Raw genomic sequence first — 23614 nt, 5'->3', positions numbered from 1 at the left:
GCAGAAGCTTCCCGTGGCTCCTTGGCAGCCCTTGACTCTATGTGCTGTGTCTCATGGCGGCTTCATGTCTATATCTACCTTCCCGCTGCTGCTAGCCTGGAAGAGCCTTGTGGGCAGGGACCTGGGAGAGACAGGGAGGGATGTTTACCATTTCTGGGCACCAGCACCTTCTGGGCACCAGCCATGTGCTGGGACGATTGGGAGAAAGTATGAGATTTGGAATCAGGAGTCCTGAGTCCAGCTTGAGCCTTCCTCACTCCCCTGCTGTCGGGTCTCAGGCAACTTCATCTCCTTTCTCAAGTCGCTCTCCATCGTAAAATGGACACAATCCCAGTGAAGGGCTGTTGAAGCCGTGAGATGAGATGGGAGAAGTGAAATGTTTTGAAATTCCAAGAAATTCTCCTCTTCCTCCTCCTCTTTTGTTTCCTGCAATGGGTACAGCATTAGCTGCTTTGCCCCTGAGGGTCACCGAGAACTGGTGGTTGGAGGACTGTGTGTTGAGGGTCTGGGCTGATCCCTGAACCCAGGCCCTTGCTCTCCTGTACCCAACAACACGAGAGAACGGCCACCCCCAGAGGGTCAGTATCACCTACATCCTGGTGATTCCTCTCCTTTATGAGGAAACAGAAGTGGAGGACATCAGAAAGAGGAAGTGGAGGACATCAGAAAGGGGAAGTGGCTCTCTCATGTCCTGGAAGCTGGCCACAACAAATCAGAGCTCTTTCCCCTGGCCTTGAGCTTTTGCCGAAATCAGGGGTGACCCTGATTTTCTTTTCCAGGCCAGATTAATTTCTGGTTGTCCTAAAATCAGCTATGAGGTGGACGCTTCAGGACACCAAGTAACCCAGAGCCAATCAGAGCATTTTCTCCAGACACCTTGCTTTCCTACCACAAACCAACCCAATATGCTGAAATGACCAAACTTCAGGCCACTGTTGTGAAAGAAATTATTTTTTCACAGCCTTCTCGTAATCTTCTGGAAGCAAACATGAGAGTTTGCTGCGCCAGCATCCGTTTTGAAGGGCAGAGGCCAGGGCAGGACAACGGGCAGGGACATCGTGCCATCGCAAGCCCATGGGCGGAGGCCTCTTTCTGCCCTTTAGGAGCAGCGTCCAGAGCACGCTGGGCAGAGACTTCCTGTAGGAGGCTTGCAAACACACTGTGTTCATTTTCATGCCAAATAAGGAGAAATTTATCCAGGAAAGGCACCCCCAGAGCTCCCTGGGACTTAGTTGAGATCAATAGGTTATACTCACAAACTGTTAATCCCTTTTTATTTTTCCCCCCATGACGAGGGAAATAGATGGTGAGGGTTAGGGAACTTCAGGCTGCTAAAAACGGTCTTGATGAGGGACCTCCCAGGGCACACACCCCTGAACGCTGGTGGGTCACAGCCTGTGACCAGCCTGGGAGCTCACTGAGGGAGGGGATGGCTGTGACTCTAGCAGTCCTGTGGGGGCCGGCATGGAGCCGGCATCTGTGAATGAATAAATGATTGACAAGAGCTAGCATTTACTGAGCGCTCACATGCTAGGTCTTGACAGGGTGTTTTGCATCCTTTTTCTAGTTAACCCTCCCAGTGGCTATAAGGCAAGTACAGGTGTTCCCATTTCACAGACCAGGAAATCGAGGCTCTGGGCTGGTAAGTGATGCCCCAGGGTCACTCAGTAGCAAAACTCAAATTGGAACCCGCAGCTGTCGACTTGCAAGTGTGCTCCCTTCCCACTGTGGTACGTGCCTTCCTGAGGACCAGACTAAATGAAGACAGCAGAACAGGACCCAGAGCTAATACGAAAGACGTCAATGATTAGGGCAGGGTCACAGGGCTCAGGTAACTCCTGGGTGTGAGTGGGTGTGTGCATGTGTACATGTGTGCGAACACACACATATGTGTGGGTCTGTGCGCACATAAGAGCGTGAGTGTGTGCCAGTGCCTGAGTGTGTGTGGGTGTGTGTGGGCAGGACTGCGTGGCACAGAAGCCATTTCTGGCCCTGGGGAACAGGGGAGGCTCCGCGGAGCAGGTGGCATTTGAGTTGGGTCTGGGGCGATGAGTGGAAATTGAACTGAGGTGTTGGGGTGGGGCAAGTTTCTTCAGGCCCAGGGGGCAGCGTGAGCTGTGGGTTGTGCTCTGAGAACAGGGAACGATCTAGTTCAGCAGGAGAAGAAGGTGCCCGGGGATGCAGTGGGAGAGGAGGGCAGAACGGGATTCAGCAGCTGGCACAGTTGGGTCTTGGTGGAGGAGCCTGCATGTGACCTGGCAGGCACTGGAGTGCTGCTGAAGGCTTGGAGCAGAGGAGAGTCAGGAAGTGACCAAGGCACAGTCTCAGCTGGTGGCCTGGACTGTCCCTTCTCTAAGAGCTTACAACGACATGGCTCAGGGCGAGTCCCTGCCCCTGCAGTGAGAGCGCCCAGGGTGGGGGGTGGCGCGTGAGGAGCATGCGCTGCCACTGGGAGACCCCAGGCTGCAGGGTGCGGGTCTGGGCGGTTTTCATGAGTGTCCTTTTTTGGGCTCTTGGCCAACAATCACGTCAAACACTCACTGTGCGCTTGGCCTGCCAGGTGGGCACCACCACCCTTGTCTTTATAGATGAGGGGCACAGCCCTCCATGGGGTTAAGTGACCTGACCAGGGTCACATAGTCAGTGGGTAGAGGAACTGGGCTCCATGCCACATCTGCTAGGTCCAACGCTTGTGCCCCAAGCCCTGAGAGCAACCACAGGACAGGCACAGTCCCCTGAGCTCCTCCTCTATGCCAGGCCCGACTCAGAGCATTGGGTCAGCATCAGCTCAGTTAATCCACACACCAACCCGCGGGGTAGGTACTGTTATTGTCCCCCTCTGATGGAGGAGAAAACTAAGGCACAGAGAGGTTAGGAAACTTGCCCAAGGTCACACAGCCAGTAAGGGGAGCTGGGTATATTACAACACTCTGGGCTTGTGGCTTAAGGAGAAGTGAAGGCGTGGGGAGCCCCACTTCCACTCAACTCCTCCCCTGTCTCCCTGTCATCCACTTCCTGCTGCTGAACTAGGGCTGCAGAATAATAAAATGATGAGCACGCTCAAGGGCCGGGCACTAAACACTGAACTTTCACAACATGCATTATGGGTGGATACATAAGAAATGGATTACAGTCTCATTTCTAACAGATGAGGAGGTCTAGGCCAAAAGAGCTTCAGTCACTTGCCCAAGAACTCACAGCAAATAAGTGCAGAGCTGCAGAGCCTGGAGGGAGCCCAGAGTGGCCCCACTGCACAGCTGGGGCCGCCGCCCCGCTCCCCGCCCAGTACATGTGGAGCTGGGGTCGCACTCAGATCTCCCCAGGCCCAGCCTTGTGTTCCCTGCCCCACTGCTCGAACCCTCCAGGAAGCCCCATGTGAGACTGGCTGGAGCTCAATCCTCTCCTTGAAACTGTGGAATGTTTGTTAAAACTGAAGGAACCCCAAAGCCTCTGCCCACTCATGGCAGCAGGGGCTCAAGGGAAGAACCCGCGGGCCCCAAGAAGTGCTGGAAGTCATTTCCTGTCATTCACTCCAACCCACCCCTCAGAGGCAGGCGAAGTGTCACGCCCATTTCACGGACGGGACTGAGGCTCAGGGAGGCCCCCCATTTGCCCCACGTCATCCACGCCGTGGAGCGCTGCACCCTGGCCTCGGCTCCCTGCCTCACCAGGCTGGTCTCTTCAATTAGACTCCCTTGCTGTCTAGTCTCTGAAGGGCTCAGGCCTTGGAGGCAGACAGGGTCTCCCCTTCTGATGGTTCCTCCTCAGTCCCTTCATAGTCCCTTCTCCCCTCCTCCCTGGCCCTCGGCCCATCCTTAAATGCAGGTGACCCTTCTCCTTGCCATCTACACCCCCTGCCCTCGTCAACCCCCTCACGACACTTCCAGGACCCTCCCCGTATGCGGCTTGGAGGAAGTGATACCTCAGATGTGGCTGGTGGCAGTGAAGCCCGTGCAGTCTGGCTAGAAAACAATTAGGCAAAGTATTACAAAAGGCCCAAAATACCCTCCCCTTTGACCAGTAATTATTTCCAGAAATTCAGCTTCTAGGGAAATAATCTGAAAGAAACAAGATGTTCTCTGCATGGAGATGTTCATCACAGGGTTGCTTATAATAGCAAAAAATGTGGAGACAACAACAAAGGGCAATAATCAGGACAGATTTCAGTCAGTCACGAGGCTCCTCACGCACCCGCTTCCCGCCAGTGACTTGCTGTGGGCTGGAGTGCAGCGGGCCCCCCGTGCCAGATGCTGATCTCGGGCCTCCATAGTGATTCTTTCCTGGAATCCTTACTCAACCTTTGGAGGTGGGTGCTAGTAACACACCACTTTGCAGAGGAAGAAACCGTGGCATGGTGAGGCCAGGTGATGTGCCCAAGGTCCTCCAGCTCCCAGGCGGCACCTGAGCTCCCGTCGCGGGCACTCCCAGAGCAGTGGTCAGCTACCCTCACCAGGGAATGGCTGTTGAATGCCGGCCAAGGTGCCAGGCGTGTAGTACATCTCGGGGGGGAGGGATAGGACACTGTTTTAGATGTCAAGGGGTTGCCGTGGCCTCTCACTCCTGCTTGTCCCATCGCCAGTGCCGCCCCCACCGTTCAGGCAGCAACTGCAGGTGAGGGCAGAGACCACATCTTAAGCCCCAAACAGACACAGTGGTGAGAAAGGCCAAGGGCCTTTGGTTTTCCAGAGCCTGTGAGAGCAGCTCCCCACCACCCAGAGAGGAAGCGGAACGGCCACGGGCTGGGGCAGGAGGCTGAGGGATAGGTGCCCCGCCCCACCCCCTTCCTTTGGGGTCAAAACCCTGATTGGAGGGGAGGTGGGGGCCACTGGAGGGTTATCGTGGGGCCTGAAGCACAGGGCCTCGTGCCCTACTTCCCAGCTGGGAGCCGGAACAAGGGAGGGACCCCCGCCGACTTCGCAGTGAGAAGCCTCCATGTAGCTGCTGCACCCCAATTCCTCTGCTCCCACAGAGGGTTCAGGAGGTCCCTAAAACCTCCCTGCACCTACAGTGAACCCAGCATGTGGCTGGGCCTTGGGGCTTGCCTGCTGGAGGTGTCCCAGAGGGGCTGGGGGCCTGCAGCAGAGCCAAGGCCCAGAGGAGGATGTGGCTGGTCCTCGGCAGGGCCAGGGAGGGCCTAGGAGCAGGCCAGCTATGTCCCCTGGGCCCAGCATGGCACGGGCGCCTTGGATGGGGAAGCTGGCCCAACAGGTCTGGAGTGATCCAGAGGATGCCAGACAGTCTCTGGGAACTTAGCTTGTCCTGGAGGGAAAGAGGTGGGGAGGGGAGAGGATCTTGTATTGACTGCGTTCAACTTCCAAAGTCCCCATGTTTATAGCTGGAAGTGATTGAGCTCCCCTGATCTGGAACGTTTTTCCAGCATCATTGGAATGGTGGCCCGTGGGTGCCCCGAGCAGAATGAAACAAAGACTCTTACACCTGGGTGGACTCAGGGCTCTGCTCTAAGCTTCTGTCCCAGGCACAGGCATTAATGCCCTCGGTCCTTTCCCCAGCTCTGGGAGGGAGGTGCTGTAATGACCAGCCCCACTTTTCAGATGGGGACAAAGAGTTTTAGAGAAGGAGAGACTTGCCCAAGGTCCCCTTGGCCAGCAACACGGGGAGGTCAGCCTTCAGAGCTCTCTCAACAGACCACCGCACTAACTGGCTTCCCACTGCCTATGAGCGCCCCCTGCCCACCCCAGCCTCCTCACACGCTGCTCCTTTGCCTGGAATGGCGCCTTGAACCTCTGCCCCTCAGCTTAGAAAATTCCTGTTGTCCTTCAGGAGTCAGCCGAGATCTCACCCCTTCCAGGAGGCTTTCCCTGAAGCCCAGGCGGGGCCCCAGGTCCGAGCTCCAAGCTCGCCTCACACGTGTTTGTACCCCTCCCTGCTCGTCTGGCGCCTCCGTTATGAACCCCGTCCCGCCACAAACACCTCGCCAGGAATGGGTGCTAAGGGTGAGGGAACGAACGAATCAGCACGACTCGGCAGCCCTAAAAAGGGAGACACGTGGCTGGCAGAGGAACGCAAGTGTGGTGCCTCCTGTTGCCGTGACGTTAAGGCCACACCCGCTCGTGACAGACGGGAAGGGAGCACAGAGCCGTGATTTCTGGGATTGCGCAAGACGGCAGGAGGAATGGGCTTTCTCTCTGACTTTCAATTTTAATGTTCCATTTCAACAAAATGTAAGTATTCACCAATATTCTATGTCTCCCAAGTCAGTGTGGAAAGGGGAAGTTCCCTGAATCCTCCGGGCACCTGGGACTGCCCTGCCACCCACTCTGAATGTCTTCCCTGGGTGACAGTGGCACATGCTCAGTTCTGGAATCAGGAAGGCCTGAGTCTCGTCCACAGGCCCTCCCTGCACGCTGCAACCTTCTGCAGAGTCAGACATGGAGAAGCAGATCCACCGAGGCTTTGTAGAGCCACCTGCCACTTTTTGGCAGTTGGGACAACTGCAGTTGGTTCCAGTCCATCTCTGGGCTGGAAGGGAGTGGTCCTCATGCCCCAGAAGAGCCTCAGGGGCTGTGGACACCCTGCAATGCCCAGCAGGTCTCAGACACACCCCATCCCTGTCCCCTGACACTGCCACAAACAGGTCTTATGGGTTTAATAAACACCAGTGTCACCCCAGGGCAGAGAGCCCTGTGACTCACTGTCATTTCTTCAGGAGCAGTGGCAGCCACCAGAAGGCTTAGCTGTCTTTGACAGATGAGAAAACTGGGGCTCAGAGAAGGACGTGATCTTCTCAAGGCCACACAGCCAGTCAGTGGCAGAGGCAGAGAGAAACCCAGGTCCCCCGCCAGCAAGGCCAGGGCTCTCTTGGCATTCCCGTCTTGCACCCAGCCTGCACCCCTACCTGCCCCTGGACCCTATACTCGAAGCTCAGGTTGTGACAAGGACACATTTTATCAAACTTGCCTCCACACTCAGAGCGACTCATTAGTATGAAAATCATGCTCCTCACCGTCCTTGCCAGAAGATTCTTGACACAAACTAAGTTGGGGGTCTGGCATAATTCCTTTCCCGTGTTAAGTATTTATGTGTACTTAGTGCTGGAATCGCCCCTTGAGACTGCTCCATGGCGCCCACTTTCAGATGAGGCGAGGCTCAGGGTCAGGGCCCGACGTGAGCAATTCAGTGGCACAGCGGCAACACGAGGCCACAAGGCCCTCCCTGAGCTCTTCAGCTGCTCTTTTGCAGAGGGGCCATGAGGAGAAAAAAAAAAGAAAAGGAAAACTACCACTTACAAGCATCTACTCTGTGCCAGGCGCTTTGCATCAATTGGTGCTAAGCCTCATCGTCATCCTCACAGGGAGGCATTTTTATCCACATTTTTCAGATGAGCTAGCTGAGGTTCAGAAAGGGCAAGCCACCTACCCAAAGTGATGGAAGACTATAGCCTGTGGACCAAATCCAGCCCCAAACCTGTTTTTGTTGAAATAGTTGGAAAAATAATAACCAGAAGAATAACATTTTGTGACTGGTGAAAATGATATGGAATTCACATTTTGGTGTCCATAAATAAAGTTTTACTGGAACACAGCCACCCCCATCTGTTTACGTATGTCTATGGCTGCTTTTGGGCTGTAACAGCAGGACTGAGTAGTTGCAACAGAGAATGCATGGTGGGCTGCAAAGCCTAAAATATTTACCATCTGGCCCTTTGCAGAAAAGGTTTGCGGACTCTGCCCTACACCATGCCCTCTCCTATGGGGTCTGGGAGGTCTTCAGGGCCTCCCTGTGGGCACGCAAGCTGTTCCCTGCAGAAGGGCCTCAGGGCTGACATCCAGACCTCCTTCTGCTTGCCGTGCCCTGGGGCCAGGTCCCCAGAGAAGGGGCCATCTCCTACGTTGTTCACCCAGAGCCCACTTCTTCTGGGCACAAAGCTACCAGCAGTGGCCCTGAAGGCATAGCTCCCCTCCCCTCCCCATCACAGCTCCTGCGGAGGCAGCCTCATGGCGGCCCCGTCAGGTGTGCATCAGAAGGAGCCGGAAGCGAAGGCGGGGAAACAGCAGGGCAGGAGACTGTGAGGAGCCAGAGGGAAGGAGGGGTGCTGGGCACATGCGGGGCCTCCAGCCGGCTTCAAGGCCCAACCACCGGGGGGGGGGAATGAGAGTTCTCTACCTTTCAGGTGACTCCTGGGGGGCGACGATTTAGTCTCCTTGACTTTTGAGGCTGTAAAAGGCTTCCCACCTCCTCTCCCTCTGCTCTCTTTCCCCCGACTTCCTCGCCGGGGGTGGGAGGGGCTCTCACTCCCCAAACTCTCTGAAGAGACAGAAGATGAAAAGGATTGACTCCTGCTGTAGCCCCTCTGCTCTGCAGTTGGCTGTGCGGAAGTGCAGGCAGGAGGCGGGAGTGGCACCGGTGGTCCAGGACACAGCTCAGGCCTGCAGCTCCCCACCCAGGGCTACAAACAGCCAAGAGCTGCCGGAAAGCCCAAGGGCTTGGCGAAGGAGAAATGGGATCACGGGTGGAAGGAGATGGGGAGGAGAAACAGAGGGAGAGAAAGAAAACAAAACAGAATGGAAGAAAGAAAGAGAGAAGAGGCAGAAAAGAAAGAACCTTGAAAACATTACACTAAGTGAAACAGCCAGGCACAAAAGACTACATACTACGCGAAAGGTCCAGAATAGGCAAATCTACAGAGCTAGAAAGTGGATTCAGTGGCTGCCTGGTTGCTGGCGGAAATCAGGGATTGGAGGTGATGGCTAAAGGCTACAGGGTTTCTTCTGAGGGTGATGAAAATGTTCTAAAATTGGTCGTGGTGATGGCTGCACAATTCTGTGGATACGCTAAAACCAGGGAATTATACACTTGAAATGAGTGAATCGTATAGTACGTGAAGTATATCTCAAAAAAACTGTTACATAAAAGAAAGATAGAAAACAAAAGAAAAGAGACGAAATGAGAAGAAAGAAAGAGAGAAAGAGATGATGGTGAAGAACAAAAATTTGCGGCTGTTATGGTACCTGCCACGTGCCAGGAATGGTGCTGAGTCCCTGTATCCCCCACCCCCTTCTGTTCTTACAAGTCCGCAAGTGACAGATAATTATCAGAGACTGTCCATGACCTGCCTAACATCGCCCGCTCCCTGACCAGGGGTGGGGCCGGGACTCACACTCGGGCTCCCCAGTCTCCACGCCCGAGGTGAGAGAACACCCCAACGGCCTCGTGGTGTGACCGCCAGGCAGAGGGCAGAGGGGACAGCAGGATTGCAACGTGCAGGGGACAGCCGGCCCCTTAGTGGGGGCGAGCTGCTCTGGGCGCCTCCACAAAGAGCCCTCAGAAAGGCTGGAATCAATGTCCCAAAAGGTTAGACTATTTTAGAACTCCAACTGATACAAGTAAGCGAGTTTGGGCTCAAGAGGGTTATGCAAATCTTCTTTTTTGAGCAGCATCTCCTTCTTGAGAAGTGTGAGCGCATTAGTCACGTAGCTCTCTCACTCCGGACTGCAAGCAGACGACCGATACAGCAGCGCCCTCCCCTGCGCCCGCAGCCTCTGGCCAAATCAGGCCACACTGTGGAGATACACTGGACAGCTCCAGCTCATAGGGAACTCTGGACTGCAACCCCAACTCAGAAGCTCGCTTCCTGTGCTGCTGGCACAAGTCGCCTCATCTTTCTGGGCTCGGCTGTAACATAGCGGGAGGGGGTGGGGCTGGTACTGCTCAGGCCTTCTTTCCACCCCGAGACTGTGATTCAGAGCTGGTGGTGGATTCAGCTGTGAGGCCTGCCCCGATGCCATTTAGAGGGAAGCCCATTGTGACACCCAATTTAGAAAAGGGAACCAGGAATTTCTGAGTCCCCACTGGGTTCCTGGAACTTTCCTCTTTGAGATTTGGTTTCCTGATCTATGAAGTGGGGGCAGTATTTTTCACTTCTCAGGGCTCTTGGGGACCTAGAACGAAGTATGTATTCATTCATTCATTCATTCATTCATTCAACAAATATTACGAGGCCTGTCCTGAGCCAGGCACAGTGGTAGGTGTTAGGGAGACAGCAGTGAACAGCAGAGACACAGGCCTGTCCTCGGGGGGCTTATGGTGTGGGGGAGCAGACATTAAACAGAACGCAGCAAGAAGGGTCAGAAGATACCCGGGGAGGGGAGGGCACATGGGGCGCAGGGCCTTGGCGGTCAGGGTAAGAACTCTGCATTGTATCTCAAGAGCACCAGGAGGGACGGTGCATAATCTCGTTTCTGTTTGGAAATGCTCTCTCTGGCTGCCAAGGGAGGGAGAGCAGACAGAGGGCCCGGGCGGAGGGGAGAGAGGAGCTGGCCCCAGGGGTGGGGGCATCCTGTGGTATCCTTTTGCACCTCGCATCCCTTTGCACCTCTTCTCCAGGGGTCTTTCTCCAGCTCTGACTCCAACCTCCAGCCGCCCGAGAGTATTGTGCCGCAGGCACGGGGGCTCTGCAGGAATGAGGAATGCCCACCAGGGGAGACCGTTGACACACCAGTTGCTTATGAATATTCTTTCTCTGCCTTGGGAGATTGCCCAGAGCAAGAGTGTGTGTGGGAAAAGGACCCAAGAGCCCCAGGCAGCGGTCCAGAGGTACAGGTCTACTCTCAGCCCCAGATAGGTCACTTACCTCCCTGTGCCTTAGTTTCCCCACCTGCTATCTATGGGACTAGCCCGGAGTCTGGGCTAAATTCAAGTCCAGGCAGCATTTCATCATGAAAGGAGCCAGGGCTGTGGGGTCAGATGGGCTTGAGCTGGAACCCTAGCTCTGCCACAGATGAGGCCGTGTGGCCTGACGCAGGCTGCTTTGCTTCTGGGAGCCTGCTGCTGGCTGGGGGCCCACACTTGGAGAAGCACTACCCCAGAATAACACCCCTGGGGGAGCACGGCCTCTGCTTTGCTCAGTGCTGTGCCCTGAGCAGTGCTGGACCATAGCAAATCCTTGGTGAGTGCCTGTGGATGAACGGACTCTGAGTGGTTTGTCTGAAAGGGGCAGAAGTGGGTGGAGGGTTGGTGTGGGCCTGGGGAGGGTGGCAGGAGGTGGTCAGGGACCAAATCACGAAGAGCCTCTAGTGCCAGGCTAAGGAGCTGGGACTTGTGTAGCTTAACATGGCCTCCAGAGATGTCCACACCCCCTCGCTGGAACCTGAGAATGTGACCTTACATGGCAAAAAGGACTATTTAGATGTGATTAAGTTAAGGAATTTGGGATGGGGAGGTTATCCTGGATTATCCTGGTGGGCTTTAAATGTAATCACAAGTGCCCTTATAAGAGGGAGGCAGAGGGAGATTTGGCTACAGTAGAGGAGAAGATGTGACCATAGAGGCAAGAGGTTGGAGTGATGTGAGAAAGGGGCCATGAGCCAAGGAGTATGGGTGGCCCCCGGAAGCTGGAAAAGACAAGGAAACGATTCTCCTTTGAAGCCCCTAGAAGGAACCAGCCCTGCCACCACCTTGATCTCAGACTCCTGACCTCCAGAACTGTAAGAGAATACGCTTGTGTTGTTTTCAGCCACTAAGTTCGTGGTCATTTGTTACAGCAGCCCTGGGAAACTAACACAGGCCTACATCCATGAGGAGCAGCAGAGGTTACTGAGCAGGGTGGTGGAGCAGATGGGGTGTCCAGGGGAGAGGTGAAGAGGGGCAGGGTGAGGGCAGCCAGTCGGGGTCGGGAAGGGGCAGATGGAGCATGCTGCTGGGGAGGTGGCTGCTGGTTGGTGGCAGGGAAGGGAGGACTGGCCAGCTCAGCTCTCTCTCTCCTGGATTGCCCCATCGGCTGACTGTAGCCCCCCACGCCCCACCAAGGGCTGGCCCAGATCAGTCCCTTGGAATTCTCAGGTCAGGCAGACACCCCTGCCCCCTTGGCAACGATAAGGGCTCTCAATCAGGTCAACACTGCATTTTGTCCCCACACAGAGAGCAGGAAGGACATGCTATCGGTCATCAGAGAAGCTGGGAGCTGACCTTATGGAGGGCCACACGAGGCTCTGATCGCCCTGGCAGCCTCAGCAGGAAAATCACCTTCTGGCTGTTCTTGGTCTTCAGCACCCCCGTGTCCCCACCACGGTCTGAAGCCATCTGACTGGTTCCCCATCCTCCTCTGCCCTCTGCCCATGCCCCCGGGGGCTGGAGGACAGAGCATGGCCATGGACGTGAGGAACATGTGCTCCGGGGCTGCTGTGTGTGACCCAGGCAGGCCTGGCCTCTCAGCTGGGCTCGGCCTCTCCATAGCCCCCCACCCAGGGTGGCGGTGAGGATCAGAAGAGAAGGTGGGCACTCATACCCCACAATGTGCCAGGCGCCCAGAGGACATCAGTAAGGGGGGCTGCTGTTTCTGCGGATGCTCAGATCTTGGCTTTGGCTGACTCACCAGCTTGTGTCACTCGGGCGATTTACTTAACTTCTCTGAGCCTCAGTGTTTCCATAGCTCAAGTGGAAACCAAACAACCACGTACTTCACAGGGTCGTGTGGAGAACGAGATGAGGCCACGAGTCGGGAGGGTCTAGCACCACCCAGGATGAAAGGATCTTTCCTGTCTGCATTTAAGGCTCAGCTCAGAGGTCTGCTCCCAGGGCGTGCTCCCTGGGCCGTGCTCGCCTCATGCGGGTGCCCTGGGTTTCAATCTTTGTCACGTGCTGCACTGAACTGTTGCAGTCTGCTCCTCAGCTAGATGGTGAGCAATTACAGGTGGCGGGGGGCAGGGGGCTTGCTTCATCTCCCTTTGCACCCTTAGCACCTGGCACAGGGGTGGGGATAGGATGCCCTTGCAGAGGATTAATACAGAGAAACAATGGCGAACATGTAAAACTGGCACCTAGTGTGTGCTCTGTAAGTGTTAGCTATCGTTGTTAGTGTTGACTCAATATGCTTTCCCAAGAGTTAGGGGTAAAAGCAGCCCATTAACCCAGGGGTCGCACAGGTAGGAAGCAGTACGGATGGCTAGACTGAACCGTGTCAACTGTCTTCTGTCCAGTCCACACCCCATGCTTTGTTCTTTGTTTGCTTTGTGAACTAAATTAGCTTTGCACTCAAGGCTGCTGCCTGAACGAGGGAGTGTGGAAGGACGTGGTCAGATGGGCCTCTTATCCATCAGGGCCAGATATGGAAGTCTCTAGATCTGCATTTTGGAGAGACACCTCTGGGTGGCTTGGAGGATGGTTTTGAGAGGGAGAGTCTAGAGGCAGAGAGGCCAGGAGGAGGCTGGACGCAGGAGCATTGAGGCTTGTTCCAGAAGGATAGCAGTGGAGTGGTGGAGAGCCTGGGGCCCAAGTCTATGGGGGGACACTCCACACCTGGCACTGCAAGGACCAGAGGGGACATGAAGCCCAGGGGTCTATTTAGACAGCTTTGCCTCCACAGTGCTCCACAAAGGGCAAAACCCAGAGTGTGTGGGTCTGCAGTGTCTGTCCAAGCTTTTCTCGAGGCTGATGTTCAATGCTCGAGAGTGGACGAGTATCCCATCAGGGGTCATAGAGCCTGTTCACATCCCTTGGCTCACATGTGCTTCAGGCAACTCTAGGAGGTGAGCAGGGCAGGCTGCATGAGGACAGACCCCACACTCTATGAGGTGAGGAAACCGAGGCCCGAGAGGGGGAGGGACTTGCTCAAGCCACAGAGTGAGTGAGGGCAGAGCTGAGACAGGGGCTATGCAGTCGACTTTCCATACCAGTTCACCACAACAAAGGCCAAAAATGCATTTCTACATCCCTAGTGCTCAGCACAATTCCCAGCATGTGGTGGGAGGTTGATGAACGTTTGCAAATGAATGAATGAATGAATGAATGGGTCAGTCACATAGACCAGCATTGTGGGAGGCCAAGGCACAGTTTGTGGGAAGAGAAAGGGGACTGGCATTTACTGAGCCCTTCTACGTGCTCCTTTCATTCACTCCTCGACAGCTCGCGCTCATGAGGCTGTGACTTCCTCTCCGTGCAGTGAGCTTCCTCAGCGCCACTCCAGTCTGGTGCGGTTTCCTGTAACACCCTGCACCGGAGCCGTCACCAGTGAGTTTACCTAAACCTCATCCTGGTCCTGTTTGTCTTGTCAGCCTGGACACCTCTTGGGGGTGGAATGCCGGGGCATGTTCTCTCTTGCATCTCCTGCATCCTGAACACCCAGTGGTCTCCACACCTAGTTTTTATGCCACCTCAGTTTTGCTCTATTCTCTTCCCTTCTCTCATGGATCAGGGCCACATCCTCCTTCACTGATGTCCTCGTCCCATGTTTCTGGTTCACGTCTTAGGGGTGACCCAGAGCCCTCTTCCCAAAGCACAGATCTGCCTGGGTTATCCTCACCCCTGCTTCTAATCCTTCCATCCTCCCCTAAGACCTCCAGGATAATGTCCAAGCCCTCAGCCTGGCCTTCAAGACCCTGCCTTCCCCACTCTGCCAGTCCTCTTTCTCGAGTCCTCTTTCTCCTCCAACTTGAGTGCCCCCCGGGAAGGAGCTGATGCATAGTAGGCACTCAAGGAGTGCAGACCGAGCTGGTTTCCATTAACCCCCAGGTGGCAGCTTTAATGCATGGCCATCTGAGGGCTGTCTTGGATGGTTCAGGTGAACACTTATGACCACTAAGTGGTTGAGCTGGGCCTTAAACTTAGGACTCTTGATGGTAAGGACAACATAGCTGGAAAAAAGGGCCCACAAGCTCTGGAGTTGGGGGACCTCTGTCCAGGTGCCAGCCCCGTGGCCCTGGCCAAGTTCTCTGAGATTTAATATGGTCCTTTTAAAATGCAGGTGAAAAGTTCTACCTCAGGGGGCCGTTGAGAAGATGCCACAACGTGAGGTTTGCCAAGTGCTCATGAAGAGCACCAGCGCCTTGTGAGCAGCCGCCACCTTAATAGTTACCGTTAGTGGGACCCCCTCCCCGTGCCCCTGACCTGCATGCACACGGCCAGGGCAGTTACCTGTCTGTGGCTCCCCAGGGGGCCGTGACCTCTGTCCCACTCCACACCTGGAGCTTCAGGGCCTTCTCTTCCTGCCGCCTGGGTTCTGGGCTTTGGTTCCTGGAGAGCTGGGAGCTGTTGGACCTCAGAGAAATTTTACGGGCATTGCGGCGGGCCAGCCTGCAGTGGAAGACCTGCTGGTATGCCATGCGGAAGTCTCTGTTCAGTGCAGCGTACAGGATGGGGTTCAGGGCCGAGTTGGCGTAGCCCAGCCACAGAACGATGGCTTCAAACACCTCGTTGACGGCATCATCCCCTCTCAGCCCGCGGTAGACAAACACGGTGAAGTAGGGAAACCAGCAGATGATGAAGGCTCCCATCACAGCGGCCAGCGTCACCGTGGCTTTGTGCTCCTTGATGGTGGCTGCCCTCCAGGAGCTGACTTGATGGATCCTCCGGGCCTGATCCCGGGCGATCTTGAAGATGCGGTAGTAGGTGACGCACATGACGAGCAGGGGCAGGTAGAAGGTGACCAGCCCGTCCACCAAGCCGTATACCAAGTTGACCTGGACTTTGCACTTCAAGGCAGTGTGATTGACCTTGCTGATGTCGCTCATGCTGGTCTCATTCCTGCTGTTCCACCCCAGGTGGATAGACAGGAAGGACAGGGTGATGGAGATAACCCAAATTAAGACCAGGGAGATGGTGACCCGGGCAGGGGTGACTAGCACGGGGTAGCGCAGGGGGTCCGTGACAGCACAGTATCGGTCAAGGCTGATCATGAAGAGGTTGAGGATGGAGGCCGTGCAGAGCATCACATCGAGGCTGGTATAGATATCGCAGAAGACCTCGCCAAAGCTCCACGTGTTGTACAGCTGGTAGAAGGCCGAGAAGGGCAGCACCAGGAGGCCGAGGAGCAGGTCAGTGATGGCCAAGGACACAATGAAGCAGTTGGTCAGACTGCGGAGCCGGCGGTTCAAGCCCACAGCCAGGCAGACCACCACATTGCCAGCAATGGTGATGAGGATGAGGACAACGAGGATCATGCCGACAGTGATCTTACACGCGGCAGAGTCCAGACAACAAGAAGAGGCTGTGCCATTGGGCTCCATCCTGGGACGCTATGGCTCCTTCCTTTGCCCACTGCCCCTGGCTGCTTCTCGTCCAGCTCCCCAATGCGTCAGTTACGTCAACCACTGGGCTCTGGGCTGCACAACAGAGCCAAAAGAGTGTCCAGATGTGGGGAGGCTACAATGACCTAGTGCTGTTTTTTCCAGAAATAAATAAAGCAGTCTCCTAGAAAGTATTGGGCAGGAGTATGAATGAAGAAGAGGGAAAGAAGACAGAAATTTGTGGTTCAAACTCCAGTCCTCAAATTGCCCCCTGCAGAGCTGGTTTCCTCCTGGGCCTGGAGCAGGCCTCCACTCTCCAGGTTTTGCACAGAGACTGAGGCACTGGGGCATGTGTCCAGAGGTGGCTTTGGCTTTATGTGGGAAGGATCATGTGGAGATGTGGCCATATTCTTCTCCGTAGCTGGCAGTTGCTCCCATCCACGTGACAGGGGTCAAGGACTACTGTGTCTCCCTCTCAGGACCACTGGAGAGCAGGAGCTGAAAATGCAAAGGTCAAGTGTAGAGCATTTTGAAACCAGAGGAAAAGTCTGACCTGATTCAAGATCGGTCCTTCTAGACCTTGACCTCCCTGTGAGACACCAGGGGACATGGGGTCAGTCTGGGTACCTCTACCTAGGAGATACTGAGGCAATCAGGATACATAGTGGGATGAGGAAGGGAGGCAGGATGCAAGGGGCTGGACCACCATGTCACCATGCAAGATATGGATGGAGAGGTTAGGACTGTTTATACTGGAGCAAGAAAGATCTAGATACAGATTCCTAGCTCTGTGAGAACAGAGGCAGCATCTGCCTGCTCACTGCTGGTTCCCAGTGCCTGGCCCCATAGGAAAGCATTAAGCATCTGATGAATACATGATAAAATGAATGAATAAATAAGCAAATGTAATGAATTTTCTCTTAGAAACTGCTGAGAACAGCGTCTGACACTGTTGTTTTACAAAATGTCATTATACTCTAAACCAGGAGCTGAAAAACTTTTTCAGGAAAGGGCCAGGTAGTAGATACTTTCTGCTTTACATCCCGCATGATCTCTGTTGCAACTGCTCAACTCTGTTCTTGCAGGAAAGCACCTCCACAGACAGTGTGCAAATCAATGAGTGTGCTCCGATGAGATTTTACTTATGGACATGGAAATTTGAATTTCACATAATTTTCGCCTGTTGCAAAATATTCTTCTTCTTTTGATTTTCTCCCACTCTTTAAAACTATTTCCAAACTATCAAAAAATGCAAAAGCCATTCTTAGCTCATGGGCTGCACAAAACCAGGTAGAGGGCCAGATTTTAGCCTGCTGTCATAGCTTGCCAATCGCATCCCTGCCCCAAGCCTGATCTAAACATCTCTCTAAATCTTACTTTTCTTATTTAGCAGCACATGTGGTTCCGCATCCAGGTCAGCTGGTACAGAACTCACTCAATCTTTCTAACGGCTGCATAACAGCCCACGGGGTGGCTGGCCAAGGTTTATTCCATCATCCCCCTATCATGGGTATTTGGGTGGTGTCTAGTCCGTTTGTTTGTTCCTTCCTCCCTCCCTTCCACCCTCCCTTCCTCTCTCCCTTCACCTCTTCCCTCCCTCCTGTCCCTCTGCAAAGATCACTTCAACAGAATGGCTGCACACACAATGCTTCTTGGTTAAATCTCAGATTCCCTCCTAGTGGAATCATAATATTCTAGGATTCCAATTGATGCAAAACAAGCTAAGGCCCTGCTGATTCCTGGGCCCTTTCATGCAAGCTGGTCCTGGTTTCCCAGAGAGCAGCCAGCAGGCAATCTCCTGGGATCTGGGAGTGTGCAGAAATCAAGGCGACAGCAGAAGCCCTCTCAGAAGCAAGTTAATCTCCATGTGACATAAATTAAGCCTCTTCTAGTCTCTCGCCTGGAGCGGTTTTGCATCCTGAATATGAGAAGCATCACTTAATCATAACCACTGTGCTGGTTCAGGGATCGCGGCTCCTGGTCACCTTCTGCTGCTCCAGCTGGCGCAGCCACCCTGCCCTGCGGGCTGGGCCTCTGCGTATTATTTTTAGAAGATCTTTTCATTACATAAATAGCCCAAACAGCATGGCTCTCACCACCACACTTAATTAACTTTGTAGGGGGTAGCAGCCAGGGTATCTTCTTTGAGGATCTCTATTTCTGATCAAAATTTTCTCTGAGTTTCCTTAATAGCCAGGTAAAGGCATTTTGACATTGGACCGACGTTTTAGTTAATGTTTAGGTGTTTTCAAATCTGAACGAACCAGCCTCTCATATAATTAGAAATTAATTCCTCCCTCCCTCCTTCTCTTCCTTCCTCCGTCCTTCCTGCCTTCTTTCTCGTCCCTCCGTCCTATGGAGCAAATATTTCTTTCAGAACTCACAGTGTGCCCAATGCTGCTCCAGGTGCTGAGGGCACAACCATGAACGGAACAGCAGTGGTTCCTTTTTTCACAGAGTTCCAAAGAAGAACCACTTCTGCTGTGTTTCTATGTTATAGCCCAGGTCCCAGAAGTTTCTGGACCTTTTGTGAAGACAGGGGCTGTCGCGTGGAGCTCAATCTATCCCGTACCCTTTGGGTAGAACGACTGCCCTAGGGGGCCGTGGCACCCCAAGATTATAGCCATCATTGTCACCATCGTTGTCATCACAGTTAACATAAAAAACACTTCCTTGAAATTTCCTTTCAAACTTCCGAAGCAATGACACGCTTATCGCACTAAACCAAGTATCCTGAGGTATACAGGAAGGGCCAACTATTTGGGCTGTCACATACCCAAGCCCTCACTCCCAGAAGGTGACTGTTGCTGACCGTTTGGAATGATGGGGCCTTCCATTCTTTCTCTGGGCCCCTAGGCGAACAGAGGCACACGCCGGACACTGTTTCATACACACTCCCCACGTTACTCAGCAACTCCCTTTCCTTAATTTCTCTTAAAATTCCCATTATATAATGGACGCCCCTCTAGGTCACTTACATCTAACCCATTCTTTTGGGAACCTAGGCTGTGGCAATACAACCACTATTGTGCAAAGATGTATGTCTGTGTCAGCAGGTTTGCAAGTAGCAACAAGTGAGAAACAACCTGAGTGTCCATCGGCAGGGGGATGGTTCACCAAATGATGGCGCATCTGTGCTGTAGGACAGTCCTGCGCACGGTGGCATCACGCACAGTGAATGAAGTGTCACTTCCTCCTCACCACACCCCGTGAGAGAGGGGAATCATGGCTCCACCGAACAGCTGAGGAGACTGAGGGTCAGGGAGGTAAAGTGACGTCACACCTGTGTAAATGGCCGGAGAGTCTGATTCACACGCAGCTCCCACTCCTTTAGCCTGCCTTCACGCCCATTCCTGGGTCAGACTTCAGCCTGGCCTTCCAGGTGGATCTCACCAAACACCCCTGTATTTGTCCCCTAACTTCGCCATTCAGGTAGCCGCCCTCTCACTCCTGCCTTTGCCCCGCTGTCTCCTTCACCGCAAGTCCCGCTCCCTGTGTTCACCGCAGCTGCTCTCCTTTCGGGCCTGGCTCAAACACCACAGTCCCCTCAAGGCTCCCTGAGTGCCCGGAGGCAGGAGCTCCCTGCCCTGCACTTTGTACCCAGTTATACTGTTGGCACGGACAGCCTTGTGCTGTTAACATGGCTCCTGCATTGTCCCCCACAGGGCCTGGATCTTGCCCACATCTCTCCACCTCCAATCTGCCCGTCCATCTGTCTGTCCTTCCATCCATCCAGCCAGCCAGCCAGCCAGCCAGCAGACATTTCCTGTTGTCTATACAAGGGAGAGATATGGGGCACAGGGAGCGTGTGTGTGCACACAGGCACGTGTGTGTGGTTTCCTCACCTTGGAAATCTGAGAGTGCTCACCTTGGGATTCAATGGGTCTCGTTAGTATGTCTGAATGGATATGTGAGAAAGAGCCTATTTTTCCCAACATTTTATAGTGAAATTTTTCAAACACACACAAAAAGTTGAAAAAACAGTACAATGTACATTAGATCTTATCCAACGGTCCATGCAGATTAAACAATTGTCTGTTCTCCCTCTCATTCTCTCTCTCTCTCTCTCTCTCTCTCTGTCTGTGTGTGTGTGAAAATGATATGAAATTCATTAAAACAGGCTTCAGGCCCCCCAATCCTGCGGGCTGACCACAGACATGCAGCTGCCGATGTCACACTGCTTCCTCTTACATCTGCTCGTCTTTGCCTTCACAGCCTTTGAAAGGCACTTTCTGGAGAATCTTCTCACAGGTTGTGGGCCCCGACTCTCCCCTAGCAAGGCTTCTGACCTCTACTTACAGTCATCACTGAGCAAATGCAGCCGCAACAAAAAGCGGAGGCCAGCACGGAGCCCGCCTCACCACACACCTCCCAGAGGCCACGCTAGCCAGCCAGCCCTCAAGAGCAGCCAGCGTGTTAAATGCACTTGATGAGGTTGTAGATGTGTGCTAAACCCACCATGCTGGGTTCTGTGCTAGCACGTGCTCGGGTCACTTCCCGTTACTGGCCTTGGTTGTCTCTAAGTCTAGATCCTTGGTGTGGCATTCCAGGTTCTTCGTGACCTGCTTCTGTCTGCCCTCTTTAGTCTCAGCTTCTGCCTGCCAAGTGTCCTTTAGCGTTCCAGGACAACACTTTGAGAAACACAGCTCTGGCGGCATTTAATTCCTCCTGGTTTTGAAAAGTGCCGGGCCCATTCTGACTCTGAGCCTTTGCACATGCTGTTCCCACTGCCTGGAATGCCTTTCTTCCCATCCATGCCTGGCGAGCCCTCACTCTTCCTTCAAACCCTGGCCTCCTCCATCACCTCCTCCAGGAAGTCTTCCAGAAATAGTTGCTCTATCCTCTCTCACTTCCTCCTCCCACTTGTGCCCACCTCTTCCAGAGGCTTGTGCTTTCTCAGGGGCACAGGAAGGAGGGGTTCTTTAACCTCACTGGGTAGAATTCTGAGTTTTCAGGGCCCCAGGAAAACTCTCCCCCTAGTAGGGTCCATGGTGATTCACTATCAAAATGTGTCTCTCCAGGAACTGAGTCGTGGTGGGGTCCAGAATACCATTTCTCTCCTCAATCCTCCCATGCGGCAGCAAAGAAAATGGGGGCTCAGAGGGTCACTCCCCGGCAGGGGTGTAGCCCAGAGGGAAACACAGGTCTACCTGATGCCCCAGCTTCCCTCTCCCGGCTCCCGACCCACAAAATCCCAGAAGAAATGCTGCTGGTGGTACATTCTGTTAGCCAACTAGAAGGGCAAGGCCATCTAGAAAAGCACCAGTCTGGGCGCTGGGGTCTCCTCCCCTTCAAATCTTATCAAACCAGGTCCAACACTTTCTTTTCCCTTTTCACTGGGCAGTGAAATGAAGTTTCCCTTTTTTGGTTTAAGCATCTAAACCTCAGGTGCAGCCCCTGGGGAGCTGGCAATCGCACAGGCAGTCAGCAATTTAGGGGAATCCCTTAAGTCTCCTTTGGGTTTCTCCCTCGGCCTGAAAGATGAATCTGATTTTCCCGTAATAATTTACAACAGGAACAGAAAACGGTCATCATCAAGTAACCACTGTGGGCTGGGCAATGGTGACTGAGGCCCAGAGAGTAGGAACAGAAGTAGCCTCTGCCCTCCCCAGGAAGCTTTTCTTCCCACTTACAGACGCTGGACCTGGGCGCAGCTCCGCTGAAGAAATGCTGACAGCGCCCAATGCCAGGAGCTTCGGGGCTCCTGCTCACCTCCACTCCGGAGCCCAAGGCAAGCTGTGGGGACAAGGGGCGGGGGCCAGCCCACTGCAGTCAGACACAGCCAAGGGATGGGGAATCGGGGCCGCAGTGGGGCACTGAGGGGCTGGGGGCACTCAGAGGAACGAAATTTGATTCTGCCGGTGGTGGCGGGCGACAGGTGGGGGTGTGGGGGTGTAGGAGTGTGTGTGTGTGTGTGTGTGTGCACACATGCAAAAGGCAGCATTTTATTGGGCCTGGAAAACCCCATGAAGGTTAAAAACACTCAGACTACTGACCCAGCAGTTGCACTTCTAGGAACTCGTCCTGTGATTCACTACAGTGCTGAGCGTTAGCAAGAGCTGGAAACGGTGTAGAGGTGCCCACGCCACATGTGGTGCGGCCGTCCACAAGGCTGATGCAGGCTGTCCGGGCTGATGTGGGATGGTGTGCGAACATGCACCGAGTGTGACATGGAAAGGGGGAATATGTGTGTGTGCACATGCATGGACACGTGTTGACGCTGGCGGATGAGAAAGGCTGTGAAATGGGTATCAATGGCTGTCTCCTGGGACATCTGGGGCTGGGCCAAGGGTGGGAGAAAACTTGTACCACATGCCCTCTGGGACCTTTTGAAACCTTTCACCTCGGGTCGTATCACCTGTTCAAAACCTAACAGCCACGGAGTTTGACAGGCGGAGGAGGGAAAGAAAGGGATGCCGGGCAGACGAACACGCAAAGGAATGGAAGCTTCATGATCAGGTCAGGCTTAGCGGCGGGACCAGCCATGTGGTGGGTCAGGGCTCCAGGCCAGGGCTGCTACTTGCTCTGTTCTGGCCAGGAGCCCTTTCTTTTTTTTCTTTTTCTTTTTTTTTTTTTTTGGTGAGGAAGATCAGCCCTGAGCTAACATCTGTGGCCATCTTCCTCTATTTTTTTGTATCTGGGATGCTACCACAGCATGGCTTGACAAGCAGCGAGTTATGCCTGCACCCGGGATTTGAACCTGTGAACCCCAGGCTGCCAAAGCAGAGCACACAAACTTAATCACTGTGCCACTGGGTCGGTCCCCAGGAGGCCCTTATAAGAAGCCCTCTGTGCCCTGCTCGTCGCCTTCAGGGACGACTCCTCTCCCCGACTCATCGCACAGCTTCCAGAATCAGACTGTGCTGTCTCTGGTCTTGCCATGCCTCTGAAATGCTTCCCCTGTGGCTGGCACAAAGTGACAACGCCTGCCATGCCCTGCTGATCTAGCCTCTGCCAGCCATTCCAGCGGATTCTCAGGGGAAAAGCGTAGCTTGGGATGGAGTGCTAAGGAGTTTGGACTTAGATCTGAAGGCAATAGGGAGCCACTGAGCGTTCAAGCAACAGCCCAAGATTGCCCAGGGAACTGGCAGCAGATCTGGGAACCTGGGTGTCTGGATCACAGCCAGCCGACAGGCAGTGAGGATTCTATTACTAATTAGCATATATAAAATGCTGACTTCACGACAGGCCCGGGGCACCCTGCACATCTCATTTACCCTTCACCACAGAATCCTGAGGCAAGGGACTTTTATTTCCCCCATTTTATGATGCAGAGACGAGGCTCAGAAAATGTTAGGAACATGCCCAATGTCTCAACGCCACTAAGCGGAAAAGTCAGGATTTGAGCCCAGGTCCGTTTGACCCGAGTCCCTGTTCTCCACCGCCATGTATTTAGCTTCCCCTGTGGAGAAAAAAAAGAAACAAAACGCTTTGGGCTTTTCAAAGAGATGGAACCACTGCCTATGCTTCTGCAGCGCCGAGCCCCTCCTCCTTCGCAGCACCACTCCCATGAGCCTTTCATCTGCGTCCTGGCAGCCTTCTAACCCCTTCCCTGCAGGGCACTAGGTGTTTGGTAAATGCCTGTTTAAGGCCCAAAAAGCCTTCTGGGTGAGGCCGTTCATTAGAAAGAAAGGCCTGGCCTCCGAGGATCTCCG

At 54.0% G+C, this 23614-nt stretch overlaps 1 protein-coding gene across 2 annotated transcripts in view; it reads right to left on the bottom strand.

Annotated features, from left to right (window-relative positions):
- HRH2 (histamine receptor H2) overlaps positions 1–23614 on the bottom strand; it is a 40063-nt gene that overhangs the window by 7753 nt on the left and 8696 nt on the right. The window contains exons 2-3 of one of the 2 annotated variants that reach the window (XR_009220849.1): positions 14869–16457; positions 8125–8265 (exon numbers count right to left, since the gene is read on the bottom strand). Coding sequence is in view for 1 of the 2 variants with exons in the window: in XM_058546270.1 (XP_058402253.1) it covers positions 14869–15959 (1091 nt within the window). In the remaining variant the exon portion in view is untranslated. The remainder of the gene's footprint in view (positions 1–8124; positions 8266–14868; positions 16458–23614) is intronic. The other variant, XM_058546270.1, reaches the window with a different exon arrangement.

Source organism: Diceros bicornis, chromosome 1 (assembly GCF_020826845.1).
Source record: "Diceros bicornis minor isolate mBicDic1 chromosome 1, mDicBic1.mat.cur, whole genome shotgun sequence".
NCBI lineage: Eukaryota > Metazoa > Chordata > Mammalia > Perissodactyla > Rhinocerotidae > Diceros > Diceros bicornis.
The sequence above is the reverse complement of the archived record's forward strand: the minus strand, read 5'-3'. Positions and strand labels throughout refer to the sequence as shown.